We start from the raw sequence: 20111 nt of genomic DNA on the forward strand, positions 1-20111 counted from the left end.
GTTAGTCTTCTGGCGATGATGGACCAGAAAATTTTTCCCTCTACATCCAGAAGGGAAATCTCCCGGAACTGATCGAGTCTTGTAGAATTGAGTTCTTTCGGCAGAAAACAACCCTCTGCGAGAGTCCAGAGCCTGGGCTCTGACTTCTTCCTCCACAGCGTCCGTAAGAGCTTTGAGAGCCTCTTCAGGAGAAGTGGGCAGCATTTGTAGATTTTGTAGGTGGTGCCTGATGGTCCTGGGGCTGATGCTGCCCGTGCTTTTTTCACCACGGCCCTCACTTCATCCATGGTGAATACCTTTATACAGTCATACTGGTACAAAGTTGATGAACAATGAACAAAAGGTCTATTTTTAGTCCAGCCCAAAAATTCATGATGCCACTTGCACATATCTTCGGAAGCGCATTGCTTTCACTGGATAAAAAAAAAATTAGACATCTTATCTCTTAAGGTCCCTCATGACGCGACCCCCCCCCCCCCCCCGTGCAGCGGATGTAGGACGAAAGAACAACGTAAACGCCGACGTGAATAACAAAGCGCGCGGGGTAGGCTCGCAAGAATGCACTGATTTCTTTCAGACTGCACTTTAATTTATCTCGTAATTATGAGATCTTTTCTCGTAATTACGAGATCGTGTGTGTAAATTTTTTTTTTATCCAGTGAATGCAATGCGCTTCCGTACGTAACGGTAATCTTTTTTATTTTGTTATTTTTTTCAATTTTATCGGGCTTTAAAATCGGGCTTAAAAAAAATCCTCAAAAAAATCAAGAGTGTGAGTGAGATACCAGTTGTTATATGAGGAGCGCTGAACGGGATATGGAGCAATAAAAATCCAACAGAAAGAGCAGTTTCTGTTCCTTTGTGCAAGGTGGAAGAAGAGGAGCAGTGCAAGAGCACTGTAAAATTACCTTCCTCAGGCTACTTGGGAGCATGTTTCTGACAAATCTGTCAGAAACAAACCCCATCAAAGTGGCATGAATGCCTGCCTCAAGTAGGTCCTGTGCTCACAGTCTAGTTGCAAGTGGCATTTAGCATAAAATACTGGAATTGGAAGGGTTTGCCACTAGCACCCCTGCTCTCTTCACAGATGAAAGCAGGTTCACACTGAGCACACGTGGCACAGTCTGAAGACATAATGGCAAACAATATGCTGTCTACAACATCATCCAGCATGACTGTTTTGATATTATGTAAACAGTCTGGGGTGGCATGTCTTTGGAGGGTCATACAGACCATTACACCCTGACTAACACTACCCTGACTGCTGATTGGTAATGGGATATATTCTTCAGACCAACTGTCGACCTTAAACTGCTGCAGGAGACCCTAGTTCCCTCCTGTTGCAGGGCATTGCCAACCCTCATGTGTTAACCCTGTGTCAGCAGTTCTGGGATGTTGAAATCATTTATGCCATCACCTGGCCCTCGCATTCTCCCAACCTGAATCCAATTAAGCACATCTGGGATGTCATGTGCTCGTGAATCTGTCACCTCCTAGTAGCACCATCCATCCATCCATCCATTTTCTACCACTTATCCAGTTAAGGGTCACGAAGGGGCTGGAGCCTATCCCAGCAGCCTTTGGGTGAGAGGCGGGGTACACCCTGGACAGGTCGTCAGTCCATCACAGGGCCAACACATAAAGACAGACAACCATTCACACTCACAGCAACATGTACAGAAAATTTAGAGTATTCAGTTAGCCTAGTCCCCTCTTGCATGTATTTGGACTGTGGGAAGCCGGAGTACCCGGAGAGAACCCACGCAGGCACAGGGAGAACATGCAAACTCCACAAAGATAGACCCATGCCTGAGCTGGGGCTCGAACCTGGAACCTTCTTGCTGTGAGGCGACAGTGCTAATTACTGCACCACCGTGCCATCTCGTAGTAGCACCATGGACTGTAAAAGAGCTAACTGATGCACTGATTCAGGCATGGGCAGAGATCCCCGAGGACACTGTCAACACAATCTCATCCAGAAGGTGCCCAAATGCACTACTGAGGGCACCACATGATGAGTTTTTGTCATGATGTTCATGCAAGTTGGACCAGCCTGTGATTTCATTTTTAAGAGCCTGAGCCCCTTAGGGGCAAAGATCCTATTTTAGCAGTTCCTTTTCTTTCTTTCTTTTTCTTTCTTTAATATTCTGCCACTTTAGACCTTAATTTAACCCCCTAAACATGCTCAAAAACCCACCAAATTTGGCACGCACATCAGATCTGGTAACAAATTTGATAAAATGTAAAAATTAACCCCCAAAGTGCCAAAATGTGCTCTACAGTGCCACCTAGTCATCTAAAAAGGTGTGCTACAGCCCATAGGAATGTTGTAGAGACATCAAACCATAACTCAATTACTCGTCTCATCAAGACCTACAAATCATATGCTGACACCCCAGACCTAAATCAAACAGGAAGTCCACGATATGCACATGAAAGTAAAACTTTGCACCAATTTTGGACCTGGAACCAACACTGTCTCCTCCTAGGGTATTAATGGTATTGTCTTCAAACTTTAATGCATGACTGTGCTGAAAAAAGTTGTTAAAAACTTTGTGATAACTAAAACAGTTTGGGTTCTGTAAGCCCAAAAAGTTGCTGTGCAACATTGCACCTTACAGTGTAAACCAATGGGAGGGCAATCTCTGGACATATACTATGTGTCGAACTGAGGCTTCTGACATCTAAACTATGTCTGACCTCTTTCCAACCTGTGTCACTGGGTTCAGGACAAATTTTCCTCCTAAAATGTGAATTGTAATGTAAGATTTGGCCAAAGTCATGGGATTCATGAGTATATGTCACAAGAAGAAGACTCTAAAATCCTCATCAAACTGACAGGGCACAGGAGGGAAGGAAGAGAGGTGGGTAAAGTCAGAGCTGTCAGTCCAGGTCTGAAAACATCTACATGCCCATGACATAACCCTTAGACTGCGCCACACCCCAGCGCATGCATGGGTTCGAAGCCCTGTTCAATGCTCCTTGCAGCTTTAATTCACTTTGATTCAGTAGTGATTTTGACTAAAGCCCTGAATGGGTTCATGATTTTGGTCTCCAACAGCTATGCTAATGTCCTTTTGTTCTCGACAAATTGTATCAATGAAGAATTTCAACTGGAATATTTTGTTCAGCAAGATCCGATGTGTAATTGAAGTCTTCCCTTTTTTTCTGAGCAGCATAGTTCTTGTTCCATTTCAGTGTCCACTTTTTCTTCCCAAATTGCACCAATCAGATCTGAATGATTTGTCAAGGTTTACCTTCAACTGATACGATGGGGTTTCTATAGGGTTAATGGAAGGTGTTGTGCACTGTATGGAGTGATTAAATGTATCCTGGTCCACTTTAGGCCAGTTTATCTTAATATAAACCACATTTGAAAAACTCAGAAAATTGAAAGGGATTTCCAGCCACTGGAAAGGCAAACCACCATTTTAAGTTTCAAGGCACCAAACGATATCAAGAGATTAGTGTCGTGAGTGTCACTGCAAGAATCCAATCAAATTAAAACAATGTAATCTTCCATCAGCCAATAGTGTGTCTGTATCGAGAGGAAATCCCCTCCCTTTCTGCATAAATAAGCTCTCATGAGTGGAGGAGCACAGTAAAAAGCACAGAGTAGTGTTTTTGATAAAAATTTAAAAAATTTCATATGGTGAATTAGGGTTCAACTGAAGATGATGGTATTTACAGTGGGATCCCGAACATACAAATGTCTATCGGAAAATTGCTTAAGATAGGCTCCAAAAAATTATGAACTATGCTGAAACAAGAAAAGTGCGCTGTAATTGGGATGTGCAGTGAGGACCTTATTTGATACCAGTGTTTTATATCTCTTGAAATACTGTAGTTAACTCTTGAATTGTACAAACAAGACATTGCATTTGATTGCTGTCTTCTTTATTTCCCAACACAGTGCAATTCTTTGTCCTTTTACTTCCGAGCTACAGAGTATTTTAAAGCTTAAAAATAGTTTCTGCAGATGTGTCAGCTAATATAACTTTACAGTATTTAGAAAAATATATTCCAGTTCACCACAATGAGTGATTACATGAAAAAATAGCTATCAAAAGTGCTTAAACTGTCCTTAGTAAACAAAAGAATTTGTTTTCTTAATTGGACAGTTTATCCTGAGTGAGCCATTAACATTAAATGTTTTCTGTGTTACTCTAGCAATAAATTCATACAGACAGAGTGGTATCTCTCTCGCACCTCCATCTTCCAGCGGCTAAGCCATTCATCTCTCTGTCTCCTACTGATGTAGTATGGATCCCCAGCCTGGAAAGTAACCCTTGGAACTGGCTTCCTCCGTAACCTCCCAGTCTCTCCCTGCACACGCACGCACGCACACACACACACACACACACACACACACACACACACACACACACACACACACACACACACACACACACACACACAAACACATAAGCAGAGAAACCTTGCCATACTCTTTGCTTACTCTCTTCTTATATCTGCTTGAACAATTAGGGTGGTTAGTTTCATTTTTGGATGTGTAAAAAAAATGGTTTCCTCACCTCTCTGGGGGAGTCGCAATTTCTATCATCTGGCTCGTCTACAGGAGAAGAATAGTTACAGGAAATGGGCCAGTTGTACAGATTTAACAAGCGGTTTAACGAGGAGGTATACTCATGGTTTTCATCACTTTTCCACAGAAACCATATTCAAAACTAAAGCAAGTCAATCTGGAGATTATTAGGCTATTGAAATTTCAGGTCAGCTGAAAATGCCTCTACTTGTAGTGCTTAAGGGTACATCATTTTTTTCTATGATGTAAACACATCCTGAAAGCCCTAACTGAAAATGTCAACAAGTTTATGAATAAATCATTGGCTTTTCTAGAGAAGAAATATCCATAATAAACTGTCTTTTTGTTAATCACATTTTAGCAAGATAAATATCTTAACAAACTAACAACAAGCAAAGTCATACTAAACAATAATATAACTTTGCACTAAATCTCTACCCTTATTCCTCTCAGTCTGCTCTAGTTTCCGGCGCCCGCGTTTCTTGCGAGGGGAGGGGGTAGGCTCCATTTCCTCAGGCGGGGTTGGTGGGGCATTTGGGCAGGGGTCAGGGGTCGTCATCTCCTGGGAAACAGATGGAGAGCAGTCTATGTCTAAGAACACATTGGCTGGCCCTCGTCTAGAAGCTTCAAAAGACTTCACAGACATAATAATTGTTCACACACATATGAACAGGCCTTAGACGACACATATAAAACATGTGCATCTTAACATAATCAAATAGCGACTGCAATACACACACATCCATTAGTCTGCCCTTGTTAGTACAATGCAGAGCAGGTACCTGCAGCAGCATGTCTGTTCAAGATTAGTGTACACACTTCCACTCCCATTAACAGACACACAGAGACACACAGAGACACACACACACTTATGAGATGGGAAGGGGAATATTGAAGTTGCTATTATTAATTAATATTAATAATATTAATATTATTATTATTAATGACCACATGTGTGGAAATCTTTGAGTTGTGTGATGCTAACTAGTTGTTGGAATTAAAAAATAATCTATGCAAGTTAAAAAAAAAAAGTCATTACTTCTTGCATGACAGTTGTTTTGAAATATAAATAATTCCAAAAAAAAGTATTGAAATCATACTAAAAGGTGAAATATATCTCAATGGCTAATCTGTTGTCTCACAAGCATTTAAATTGCTAAACTCTGTCCATGTGTCCCTCTGACAAGCCTGCACATTTTTATACAGGTGTGTAGCTAAAAAGCTAAACAATATCATAAATTGGTAGTTAAAAAGTAGAAATTACGGGAGAACATCAAGCACAGAGACTACACTAATGCTATCTATATTGCTGAAAAAACAGAGGCTGCAATAAGCAGGTGAAAGGGGCTATAAAAGGCACAAAAGGTGATTGAAAGGGCCCCAAGAAAGAGGAAACAACACCAGCACACAATTTCAACATAGTGAATTCAATGCAGGAGCTGGAGCTATTTATACTTAAGTAGACTTTTTGGGGCACTGCTGCTACAGAAAAAAATTCCCAATCTAAACTTTGTCATGTGTAAAAGTTGCCTTGAAATTAATCCTTGCATGAATAGGGCCATGTTTAACTTTGTATTAATGTCATTGCAGAAATAAATGAAGGATTGCACTTTAAGAAGTCTGTAAAATACTGCTTTCAATAACAGAACAAACAGATATTAGCTCTTATTTATACATTTAAACATTGTTTTAACTGTATAAATATCAAAACAAATCACAGGGACAAATAAATTAAAGTGAATTAACTTTACTGAAAAAATTAAGGATAATATATCTTAAATGCACAGACTATGTAATTACATAACGGCATTACTTTTAATAACAAACGCATTTCAAACACATAAATCAAAGTACCTTAATGTAACCACTTGCTAAGCAAAATCAAGCATGTGCTTCAAAATTATGTACATTTTAAGTGAAAACTGAAATAACTTAGCTCAATTGTAAAAAAAATAAATAAAACTGTGGGCACAAAACAATTAAATGATGGTATAAATTAACCAAAATGAGTGTAAAATGTGCCATACTTTGTTTAAAGCTTAGATAAACAATGAGTGTATATCTTGTGAAAATAGAATTCAATCATGTTCCCTTGGTGAGAACAAATGGCCTTAACATTTATTTATTTATTTATTTATTCATTCATTTAGCCCTAGGAAGGCATTAAAGCTGCATGAAGCAATTTCTGACCATTATGAATCATCATGAATTATATCAGCTCGTACAGCTAATGTTGTAGCAAACAGCTGACTACTTACTCATTCAGCAGAAACAGAGGAACATGGACTTTCCATTGCAGTCGTCTTTTTGGCCGCCTGTCAAAAGTAAGTGCATGGCAGCCCTGGTTTGGTCCCCACTTCCTGAGAAAAATATCTGGAAGTCCTTTGAATTGCTATATGTTCCACGTTCTTCAGCCACCCTCTCCGCCATTTACACTGTACGAGAAGTGACAATCGGCTTGTGTGAGCTCGTCGGCTGATATTTGTCAGAAAAAGCAACAACAACTTGGTAAACTATACCCTACAAAGCAAACAAAAGTTGCAGGAAGCTACACTGGAGTGTTGATAAACAGTTAAGGACGTTATTTGATTGCTTGATGCAGCTTTAAAGTGGTTCTAGGAGCATTTTTGATGTAGACTACAAATATGTGCAACATTCAAAAACAAATCCACTATGTTTTGATAATGTGCTTGTAATACCAATTCACACAAATGTACACACACTGGCTCCTACATTACCTCAAGGCTTATTGTGAATATACCCTGTTTCACCTCTTCAAAAATTTCCTTGTCGGCCCTGCACTGCCTCTCCACTCATCATCTCCTTTAAATTGGTAACTTTGATGTGGAGTGAAAGACTGTGGAAAATACTTGCTTTACCCTTCAGATGAAATATGTCATAACATATATCATCAAATTAAAGTCACCTTTCCGAGAAATTGTAATAATAGAAAAAAAGATATGGTTAATAATAAAACAAAACAAAATACACTATGACCAGTGTATATGTAACCAAATAGTTTTGATGATCATTTTTGTTATAATCGAACAACATGATCAGTAACAAAAAGAAGCAAGACTGAGCTATATATGTACATGCCACAAGAAAATGGAAACTTTGGTTATTAAGTCTTAATAAGTTTGTTTCATGCAGCATTTCTAAGAGCTACGGTTTAGCCTCATGGTATAAGAAAATTAAAACTAATCAATTACCATTGGATTCAGGTTTATATGCTACTGGACTGGCAACAGGCATTGTGTTTTCGTTTACCCAATTCTCATTAACGCAATATCTTATTTTGTGGGAATTTCTTCAAATATGGCACAAATGTCCACTGGGATGCATAGATAAACTACACAGATTTTGGTGTTCAAAGGTCTAGGTCACTGTGACCTCATGTGGAAGCACTCTCAGGAACATCTTGAGGGACTTTCTTAAAATTTGCAATAAAATTGACTTTGACTTAAGGACAAACTGTATATGTCTGAAGTAACACCATGCTTCAGTTTCTTGTGAATAAGCATAATGATGCCCTGTTCTTCTGAGCTCTCTATATATGTTTCAGCACAATCAAATTTGAACTTAATGGGCAAAAAAATCCCTAAGAGTGCTGCTTTCAGGAAATACAAGCTAGCTTGTACTTCTCAGCATAGAACAATAGAGGACTTTATGGAGGAAGCAGCGAAAAGAGGAAAACCTGACTACGAGTCAGTCTATCAGTGTAACACGACCAATTAGCAGCTGAACTTTACCCAACTGCTATGGGTCCAGATAAGTGCTAAGCATGACATATATCACATTAGATCTATATGTCCTTTTACTAAATTTAAAAACAAGTTGTCATTTCTCTTTTTGCCATTCTTGTTCAAATCTGATGTCTCACTTCATATCATAGTAGTAATCCTTATACATGTGGTTGTGCAGTGATGTTCGTTTACAGACAACACATGCACGTTGACTCTAAAGTTGACATTTTTTAAGCAGAAGCCACAATTATAACACACATTTATAAAAAACACAGCCTATTCTACATGTGGCTCCAAGAACAGAGGGAGAGGAGACACTGATTCATGATGATCTGAAAAAGGGAAAGAAAAACTAAATAGCAGCCAGAAAACATAAGAATCTAAGATCATCATCAATTTTGTGTTTTGTGTTTGTAAAGAGAGGTATGTCTGTGATGTTGATGGTTCACTATCGTGTCACTGACAGTTCCACAACAGCTCTGTTTACCCATGTAATATATATATATATATATATATATATATATATATATATATATATATATATATATATACACATCTGTATGTGTGTGTGTATGTATGATTGTATATATGTATGTCTGCATGTGACATAGCCACAGAGACAGACATAATTAATCACGAACAAACATAATAGGGTCTTCGCCTGAAGTACCTTCAGGCTCAGGCCCTAATTAAAGGGCAACATGCTGGCCTCTCTGGAAGGGGTGTTATCAAAACAGCAAAAGAACAGGAACTACAGTAAATGCAGGCAGTGAGGCAGGCAGAAGGTAACACCTGAGTTTACTTAAGTTAATAGTGAGTCTGAATTGGGTTTTTTTGTTTAGATATAATAAAAATTAATATCTTCAAATAAAAAAAATGGACAATTTAAAAATTTGGCAAAATGTGGGTAAGGGGTTACAATCGGAACATGCTACAAGGTGAAAACTCCAGAGCAGTACAGGAGGGGACATCATCGAATTGACAACTGAATGGGGAAAGACTGGATTATCTCTGTCCATGACCATGTACTACTGTCTCGACAGACTGGAGAGGTGGGTTGGACTTTCTGGTGCGGTGCTAAATTGGCTCAGATCTTACTTAGAAGATCGCTTGGGAACTGTGAATCTGAGTGAACAAAGATGACATGTGGGGTCCCGCAAGGCTCATTTCTTGGGCCACTTTTGTTCAACATCTATATGCTCCCACTGGCCCAGGTCATAGAGCACTATAACATCTCCTACCACTCATATGCTGATGACACACAACTTTATATTACAGTGTCACCATGCGATTACAGTCCACTGCATTCACTGAGTGACTGTATCCTACAGGTCAATCAGTGGATGGGCCAGAATTTTCTCCAGCTCAATGCAGAAAAGATAGAAGTCATTGTGTTTGGTCCCAAAAACACAAGGCTTGAGGTCAGCAGCCAACTTGACTCAATGACACTACAAACCACCGACCAAGCTAGAAACCTTGGTGTTGTTATGGACTCAGACCTGAATTTTAAGAGCCACATAAAAACTGTCACTAAATCAGCCTATTATCATCTCAAAAACATTGCACGAATTAAAGGATTTCTCTCTAAACAAGACATGGAAAAACTCGTCCATGCATTTATTCTTAGTAGGCTAGATTATTGTAACGGTGTCTTTACAGGTCTCAGTAAAAAATCAATCAAGCACCTGCAGCTCATCCAAAATGCTGCTGCCACAGTCCTGATCAACACTAAGAAAATGGACCACATTATACCTGTCCTTAAATCACTGCACTGGCTCCCTGTGTGTCAAAGGATTGAGTTCAAAATCCTGTTACTGGTCTATAAGTCAATGAATGGGCTTGGGCCTAAATACATGTCAGAGCTGCTGACTGGGTATGAAGCATCCAGACCCCTCCAGTCATCAGGGACAGGTCTACTCAGCGTCCCCAGGGTCAGAACCAAGCAGGGTGAAGCTGCTTTCAGCTTCTGTGGTCCACACTAGTGGAACAAACTCCCTGAACCTCTGAGGGGGGCACAAACTGTCAGCTCATTTAAATCAGGGCTGAAAACACTGCTGTTTACTGCAGCCTTCTTATAGTATTGATTTGGCATTGATCTGGGTGATTTGGTATTGATGGATTGATTTAATACTGATTTGTCTGCTGTCAAATTGATTTTAAATGATTTTTGAATGTTTTAATTCATGTTTTCGATTTTAAACTGATTCTAACTTTCAATTTCTCATTCCCTCTGTAAAGCACTATGAATTGCCCTGTGTATGAATGGTGCTATACAAATAAATTTGCCTTTGCCTTTTACCTACTACAGGCAAGTGCAGTATGATTCAATATGATATGCAGAATGAAACTGTTAAATGACTGGTTTCTTGTTTTATAAACAGAAAATATCAACACAATTCTGCCAATCTAATGTGTGAAAAAAGACAACAGCAGCAGCTCTGGTTTTAAGATATCAAATAAAAACATAAACCTCAACTCTAACATCAGTCAAACAAATGACACAGCAACACATATCATATTTTATCATAGTCTATTCCCTACAGTGAATTATTTAAGAACTAAAATTACATGGCTCATGTTTTGGACTTTCCTTCCTTCAGCAATGCCCCTGCAGTAGTGACGCTATATATTAAACCTGCTGAATTTTGAACCTTCTGAGGTGATTTGTGAATAAGCAGACACAACTGTTGCTAGCAATGCTAATACTCAGAATTAGGTACAATCTGCACCTGCTAGTAAAATGGAAACACCTAGCTAGAAGCCCTTTACTGACTATTGGCAGAAAATTAATCAAATACAGCCTAATGTGTGTGTGTGTGTGTGTGTGTGTGGTGGGGGGTTGGCTGGCTGGAGGAGAACACAAAACAAATTCAAATCACAATAGCACATATAGGGTTGAGGTAGAATTTTGTGAAGCACTTATCTTTGTATCAAAATTGGTTTTGGTTGTTTCATAAAAAAGGACAGAACATTTATTACATAATCTGTCTGTCTGTATGTATTCATTCATGTGTGTAGAAAGGCAGGTCTTATCATGCTGCTCCTCAGGTGTGCCATATCTCGCACGCACACACGCACACACGCACGCACGCACGCACACACACACACGCACACACACACACACACACACACACACACCAGTGTTTCCCGGATGACTGCCTGTTTCATTCAGTTTTTCTGTATAAACAGGCAGCACCAAGAATTTTTCACTGTAGCTGCTACACAGTTGCTATTAATCTTGGTCATCGCTGCTGTATTAGAGTGTTCCAGTATTTGTTCCGCCCGGAGAACAGCTGATTTTGATGACAATACAATGTAACTCATAGGTGTTGGTGTGTTTATAATGTTTCATTCATGAATTATTAAAACAGGATTTTTGAATCTGTGAGCACATTTTAAACAACCTTACCAAAGAGATCAGCTAACATTTTTAGCACTTCACCTGTTTGTCTTCTGCCCCCTATCCAGATCTTAATTATCTGTTCTCAATGCATCCTGAGTGTGCTCACAACAGCACCAAGAGCTGACCAGTTGTGATCCAATCTCAAAGGTTGCCTGTTAATGCCAGGTTTGAACAGGGCTGGACAAACACACACAGTTTTACAGCAAGCAGAAAAACGGAGAGTGCGGCAGTAAATAACACTCTCACACGGAGCCTGGATAAAGGGAGTCCTTAGAAATTAGGCAAATATCATAAACACTTTTCTTTTTTTCTTTGGCTTCTTGGTGGGACAGAGAGCGCATTGGCATAGGCTAGCCACCTCCACCCACACCCCTAAGGCAATGGTATGGGAAACGCTTGGTATTCCTTTCTGTCTGTGATTGTTTGATCAGCTTCTACTACTGCTCCCACACTTATGTCAGCACAAAGATTACACACAAACACACCATAACAGAACTGACTTGAGAGAAATATATTGTATACCAAACAATATGTTACTTTATTTAACATAGACAATATTGCTCCAATTTAGACCCTGCAGGTGATGAGATAAAAAAAAATCAGGGAATGCCAGGGCAACAAATGGCAAATCAAACAATAATAAAGCTGGAAAACAACAGTTTTGCTGCATTCCCTACCACTTTTTGGAAAGTGAATGTTTTTCAAAGCATAATATGTCAAGACACAGGAAGAGTACAACTAATAACGTTTGGTAGGCTTTAGTTGACCTATGAGGTTCATCTGCAAGCTAATTTGGCATTTTACAAGTTTAATTTCAACATTTTATTCTAAAGCCAGGCTGAACTTGCACAAATCAAACTTTTTAGTGGTCACCTACAATTTCTCTTACTGATAAATTGGATGATGTAACAGTGTTTGTTTGGGCTGATCTGATTGTCTGACGGCTTGTTGCTTTGTTGGACTTTGAACAATATCAGTCAACAATACTGAGGAACCATAGCAGTTACTTCAGTTTTGCAATATTATTACAATCAACAGAACAACGGGTTGCAGGTTTATTCTATTACATCCCATTAGATGTGATTAAGAATATTTTTTTTTAACTTTACATTACTTTAACTGTGGGATGTGTCTCGGTTGGAGTCTTACTCACAAATAAGCAGACATTCGGTGACAGTGAAGAATATTGACTGGTTTCCATACACACTGACCAGTAATCCCCATTTTTAGGCAAAAATATTTTAGATATTTCGTACTAGCAGGTGAAGGCAACACTGCTATGAGAAGGAAAATGCTGCCTCATATAATCTGTCACATGCAATTAAAGTCAGTATCAGTAGACTGACATGAGAACACTGCTATGGTCATTTGAGGAAACAAAGCTTATAATGGTTGTCATTCAGTAGGTCCCAGATCTGAATAAATAAATGTGGAATGACGTGCATGCATGTTCTGAATATTTTGGTCACAGCAGGGTCCTATTTACATACATACGAAAAGGATAATCCACCACTCCATTGAAGGGAGTACAAACAACTACGCACAGTCTGTAATTGTTGTACTTACAGGAAGCAACTGTTTGCGTTTACGGGCAGGACGGCCCACTCTGCGCTTGTTTTGGGGGCTTGCTGGTGTTGCCTCCTCTGGACTGTCCTGGTCTACTCCATCTTCATTCTGGCCAATAGTAGAGAAGCTATATCAAACACTGAGCCAAACATGACACTGTGAAGTTATAATTAGTGTTAACAGTGACTGAGGCTGAAGCAACTCATTCGGGCCTCATTCGTGACATGTTCTTACACAAACAAATTTGTTCTTATACACACAATTTTCTGACTTACTTGCTTTTTAAGCCCTCCATTTAGTCTTACATATATTTATTGAGCACCCCCTGTAAAGCAAACACCCAAGCTTGAAAAAAACTTTAATGATACAAAAGATCTCCCCGTTGCAAGGTATATGCATATTAACTATGTGAGGAAAAGCAAATCTTATTTCAGTCAGGTTTTCCCCTAATTTGTCTGAATTTTGGAAAGTGAATAAATGAGAGGCACAATGTCCACAAACTATTTTCAATGAATGTTGGGTTTCAATCTTCACACCATTCATCATAGTTTTTGTCAAACCAGCAAATCAACCACAATTCACATCTTTAGCAGTGTCCACTAAACAGGTAACGTTCACCTTTGAGAGGAAATAACTGGTGACATCTTTTCTTAAAAATAACAGAACATATTGATTAATTTTCAATATTATGGCAGTTTGTTCCTGTTTTGTCTCATGTGTCTGTAGGGTGACAACATGATGAGAGTACATCAACACAACATGATGTCAATTATAATGATGTTCAATAATATTGTGTTATTGCCCAGCCTGGTTCAAACAGTGGTCATTAAGACAAACCACTTGTATATCAACTACAGCTGTCTTCTTTCCATGATTGTCATTGATCCTACAAACATAATAACACTTTACTGTACACTGCTATGTAACCAACTGTCCTGTACTCTTAGTTGTGTTTGCAGTGGAGCAAAAGAAGTTTTATGTTACCCTTTTAATCATAATATATGCTCCTTTCTTGACTCCGCTCTGCTATAATCCCACTACCTGACTCTGAACACTGCCTGCTGTCAGACTTCTGTTTCCTATTATGTCCTCCTCTCTGTTTCCTCTGCCTCCGCTGTACCCTGTGTTGCGGTGACAGTGAAGTGGTTGCTGGGTGCAGAAACTGCTTAGCAACTGTCTCTGACAGGGCCCCCATGCTGACTAAACATTCGATGTCACTTCCCTGATGATCAGCATAGCAACCAGTTATGAAGTGGTCCCACACATCCGCGTGGTGTGCTGCCCATATCAGCGTAGAGACACGCTTACACTACTGCACTACAATAGAATAGAATAGAATAATGGAAGCACGGTAAGTAAAAATAGTTCATCTAAGTCAAATATAAACCAACCAAGCTTGAAAGCTCCTCCACTAAATCCCTTCAAGCATGTGTCAATACAAAAGCACACAGACTAGCCAATCTGTTCATATATCTTTGCTCTATTTCTGTCTCCCAGCAGGTTATTTTAGGCCAGTGCAGTTGCTAAGCAACCAGACTGCAAGCTAGGCGGGCAGAGGAGGATCCCATCAGCATCAGACAGCCTGTCCTCTTCTTTTCTTTTCCATTTACTACTCTTGGTCTCTCTCCTTTTTCTTCCTTTGCCCTTTCGATTCTGTATCTCCAGCCTCTCCTGCTTTCTGCTTTGAATCTTCGACAAATTATTTTTTTAAACCAGCGCTAAGGGCCTATGTCAATACAGCCTTTTTTTCTGGCAGAAAAGTGGAACCAGGCACTGGGCAGTGATTGGAATAAGCCCCTTGCAGCACCTGAAACAAAAACCCTGATATGTGTGGGTTTCATGTTTCTGGGACAACAATATCTTATAACACTCTCTTTAAACTTGCATCACTTTCCTCCTTGTTAGTTATGTTATTTGTTTGACATTGTTGACTGCCCAGGTAGTGCAACTTTCAAAGACTTGCCCTCAGAACTTTAACTTCATGGCGATGGTCTGCTGTCATCACTTAGTCTGACAGACATTGAGCGAAAGATGCAGCTGTGTGACACAAACAATCTGAGACACCAGCTTGGTGAAATGATGCACAACAGCAACATTCAGTGTCCTCCTGATCTGCTCCCACTAATTGGCTTCCCTCTTCCTTTTCTTCTTCCACAAACTAGTGACCATATGATTGGTTGCCTGAATGATAGTTATGGTGACGACACCAGTGCCTTCCTGAGATATTCAGAGATTCTGCAGTGGAAGTGCTCAGAAAGGCCATACACAAGGGGAGAAAAATGGTGGCTACAGTGCAGTTTTCAGCATGACAAAATGAGAAATAATAGGCATTGTCATGGGCCCTAACAAACAAATATTCAAACATATATTCTGTGCCTGAATGCAGACTTGCTCTACCAAAAAAAAACAAAAAAAAAACCATCAAACACAGATGTTGATTGTTTTCAGTGTAAATATGGAAATATTCTTTATTTAAACACTTACATGTTTGGACATGTCAACATTTAAACTGCAGCTCCTGCTGATATGAGGTTGTTAGCTTCACTGGACACTTTTTGTTAAGTTGTACTACAACTAGGGTTGTCAAAAGTATTGATACCCAGATATTATTCGATACTAAAAATTAGCATTTAGATACGATACTCATTTGCAAAAGTATCAATACCCGCAGCACCGTCTTTGACTGTCTGTGTGTACTGAGTGAAGCTGTGGGTCAACAGCAGTCAAAGACGGTGCTGTTGGTATTGATACTTTTGCAAATGAGTATCGTATTTAAATAGTATCGAATAATATCTGGGTATCAATACTTTTGACAACCCTAGTTGTAGTACAACTACTACAACTATTCATGTTAAATATATTACTACTGTAATATTTGCAAGCCCTGCCACAAGGCAATGCCGACAAAGTCAAGCAACTTGACAAAACACCTGAAAGACAGACACTCCAATCTTTACACCAAATTGCGAGAGGTCAGTAAAGCTCCCATTTCAGCAACATTGAAGTATTAAGCATTATTATGATCAGCATTTTCAACTTTGCGTTCTCTGTGGGCGTGAGATGTAAGAATGTGGGCGTTAGATCACAGATGTGTTGTATTGTTGTGTTGTAGGCTATTCATTGGTGAGTACTTTCCCTAGCATCAGCTACATGCTGTATATCGACAGGACTCTCAAGTCTGACGCTCACGCTTTGCAGTCCATTCACACACTCCCACACCACACCATGTATTTCTTGCACAGAGAAATTTCCAGGGTAACGCCCACTAAATTGTGCCGCGATTCTTTTTAAACAGAGGAGATAGAAAATCCCTCCCCACGTTGATATGTAGCCTGAGAGCCTTGGATAATTACAGTCCTCCTCTTCTGTCGTTGCGAGCCTGTGTCGTTTACTTGTAATTAGATTAACTATAGCGGAAATCTTGCCCAGATACAGCAGTGCTATTTTCCGACTGGCTGTTCAGTAGCTATATTTCATTAGATTAGCTGGTGTGTGGTAGGGAGGGCCTTCTGAACTCTAGGGGAGGGATTTTCTTTTCAGCCCCTTAACCATATTATGATACAGAAAGTCATCTCATCATTGATTTCCGTTGCTGGGGAATACATGTTCAGGCAACTGGTATGTTAGTTAACAGTTGAAAGACTGCTAGCTAATTTAAGCAGCTATTCTGATGCCTGTTTTGTTAGGAAATTAGCACCTATGAATAATAGGCACATCCTCTCCACTGTGAAACCATTGGCCTAGGCTATTTCATTATATTTTATCCAAAAACACTGATCACAAACGCAAGCACACGCACACACACACCTTCATTAAGAATAAAATAAATGTTTGTAAGAATTTATGTCATTTATCAGATAAGACCATTGTCCCTTCCCAAAACCCCACTGCCGCCACCAAAATCTCACTCTGAAATCTGTTAAAAAAACTTGACAGCCCTGTATCAACATATACTTCACTATGACCTAACATGATATTTAAGGGTGAGAAACACAGTCATGCATGTGAAGTGGCTGAAATGCGTGTGTCATATGGCGAATGTGTGAGACTTGAGAGCCCTGAATTATGATAAATGCAGACAGGCGCGCATGTTAATGTCAGCTGCTTAATTAACCGATGTGTTGCATTAGATGTTATTTGTATGTTAATTATTATTTGTATTTTCTAGATGTAATTAACAATGGTATCGAGTATCGAGTTTTTCCTTGGTATCGGTATCAAATATTGAAATTCTAGTATCGTGACAACCTTAACTACAACCCAGAACGAGGTATGTAGAACCTCATCATCTGTCCATCCAAGTTGGCTCTCTTTTAACCTATGATAAATCATCTTGGTAATATATAGTGCTAACCAACCTGCTCCATATACCTGCCAGTTTAATTATGGAGTTTTGGCTAGAAATCAGTGCTTTTTTATTCAGCCTATCAAATCCTTTGAGGTAAAGAGAGTTTAGAGAGCAAACCGATCAGCAGGATTTTCTGATGATACTCTATGAGTGATATAAATGCTAAGTGGTGGCAATACATTATATATGCAGACTTGGGGTTACATTAATCAGGCCACCAACTGAAGCAATTACAATGGTTCAAACTGTGTGGACATATATGTACATTGCATAAAATTCAAAAACAGTTTTCAAATTGCTCAGTTTTCTCTATCACCAGCTGAATGCATGCAGGTTCCTTCACATCTTTTTTCACTCATGCTCTTTCCATTTGCTTCAGGTAACATCACTCTTTTGTATTTGAGTCTCATTCATAAACTAGGAGAATGACAAAAGCTTTGTGCTCAGCTGTCCATTTATGACATAACTGTTAAATGAACACCAGTTAGAAAATTAGGTCTATCACCAATAATGTTCCATCAATAAAACCCATTTCAGTTTGATTTGGACAAAAATACTTCATATTGGGACTATGCCAGATAATACATAACTATTCCTGCGTATATTGTTCATATATGCTCCATCAAGTTCAAAGTCTAATATCTCTAAAATGTGCAGTAGTCATATCACTAATACATACTGTAGGAAGCAAAGGTCAAATAAATGAGTCCAGGGGTGCCAAACTTTTTCTCTTGGTGGTCAAAAACTCAAACTTGAAGAGCTGGTCACCAAAACCACACAAACTGTGTTGTTGAAATGTATTTTGTCTGTATACATCCTCATTGTTTTTACTTCACAAGTACCAAACTGACTTCTTGTGCAAGGTGTGAATCTGCTGCCTGACCAATTATGAAGAGATAATTATTTTGATTTTCTAACTTCCGTTATGCACGATGCGGCACACAGCAAGTTAATTTTGTGTGGAAGAACCATCAACCAAATGCCCCTTTTCATGTGAGCTCACACAGTGTCTGAAAATGTTGTGACCTTTGTTATCTCTGAGTGGGGCTTTGGGTTTTGTCAAGTCGGCTAACAAACAAAACCTGGTTCTATGAAACTTTCTTTTTGTATAGATTTATTTGAATGTATCCCTGAAGCTCTCAGTTTTACCTTCCTCTCACACCCTTTGATGCCAAAACTGTCAACATTGTATAGCTCTCTAAAATCTAAAAACACAAAATACAGACATGGAAGGTCTGTAGGAGATGAGACTGAAGAATCAAGATGTGTGAGGTTTTACATACACAGGTACACATGATGGAGATGTGGTCCAAAATTGAGCGATCATAATACCCCATCAATTGCAGCTAAGCCCTTAAACTTGAGGAAAGTTGAGACAAAAGTTTATACTGTATACAGCATTTTTGGGCCACTTCAACAGTTTGCTAAATAGTGACATACAAAGTCAGGGAGAAAATAAGATCATTTTTACAAACTTCTTACTCCAAACCAACAAACTCTTATTTCTATGCATGTGCTTTCCTGGAGACCCCATTAAGACTCAGGAAGTTAAAGAACACAAAAAAACTGTACAGGGGAAGAAAAACTAGAAGGGAAACTTTGTACCTGTTGGCTCTTTGCCAGTGTGCGGATGTGGTAGTAAGTGAGTGAGACGGGTCTTTATATAGCAGCACTATAGAATGAACTTCAAACTTCTCACAGATTTACGAGGGCTGCCCTGGGCTTCAGAGGCACACATGAGAGGGGCCATTTTTCACCATTTGCATTTCTGTGTGTTTGTGTGCATTTATACCCATTTATATTTGAGTCTGTTTGACTCGTAGAACTCATCTCACCTGCATATGGTCAAATGAGAGTGTGGAATGAAGAAAGGCCTGCAGTGAATGTAAATAAATAACTGTGAGTTTAACAATTACTGACACACACAGTTTCACTTGCCAGACTGTATATGTGTTGGCAAAAAAGTCCACTCTCCACTGTTGGCTTAGAAGCCTGAGTAGTAGTGGTAATGATAGCTGTAGTAAAAGTTTTGGCAAATGTAATAATAGCTGTGACAGCCAAAATACAAGTACAAGTAATATAATATATGTAATAATAGTAGCAGCAATAAAAATAACAATAATATCAGCAAAATATTGACAGAAGGCAAACCTGTGGTAGTGATGGTGTTGACGTTAAGAGTCAAGAGTGGAAAAATGAAAGTATTTTTTGCTTAAAACACTCGTACCTTGCGTGAGCATGTCTATTTTGTGGAATTTTCTTATTCAAATTGCACAGGCAAATGTTATTTTAATCCCCAAATATTTGTCTCTTGACAACTTTTAACAGATAAAGCTGCTGTAAACAAAACAAAAAAAAACCTCAACACTATAAAACCCTCATAATATTTATTGAATACCATAACTACAATTGGTAATGGACTCAATTGGTCAATATTATGTAATTTGTCATAAGACTCACAACACATTCATCAATAATTTAACAGATGTGCTGTACATTTTT

The 20111-nt window shown here is 39.1% G+C and overlaps 1 protein-coding gene across 11 annotated transcripts in view; it reads right to left on the reverse strand.

The window, feature by feature from the left end:
- The window catches only part of LOC147242713 (DNA (cytosine-5)-methyltransferase 3A-like), a 61431-nt gene that overhangs the window by 35317 nt on the left and 6003 nt on the right, over positions 1-20111 (reverse strand). For 7 of the 11 annotated variants that reach the window (XM_086189062.1, XM_086189059.1, XM_086189061.1 and 4 more), the window contains 4 exons: positions 13262-13369; positions 4985-5108; positions 4536-4573; positions 4210-4326 (listed from right to left, as the gene is read on the reverse strand). In XM_086189062.1, coding sequence (XP_086045188.1) covers positions 4210-4326; positions 4536-4573; positions 4985-5108; positions 13262-13369 — 387 coding nt within the window. Of the gene's footprint in view, positions 1-4209; positions 4327-4535; positions 4574-4984; positions 5109-6804; positions 6982-13261; positions 13370-20111 lie in introns of all 11 variants that reach the window. The other 4 variants (XM_086189066.1, XM_086189065.1, XM_086189064.1 and 1 more) reach the window with 2 other exon arrangements.

The sequence above is a fragment of the Aulostomus chinensis genome, chromosome 20 (genome assembly GCF_037954235.1).
Source record: "Aulostomus chinensis isolate RoL2024-O1b breed Wild chromosome 20, RoL_Achi_v1.0, whole genome shotgun sequence".
Classification (NCBI taxonomy): domain Eukaryota; kingdom Metazoa; phylum Chordata; class Actinopteri; order Syngnathiformes; family Aulostomidae; genus Aulostomus; species Aulostomus chinensis.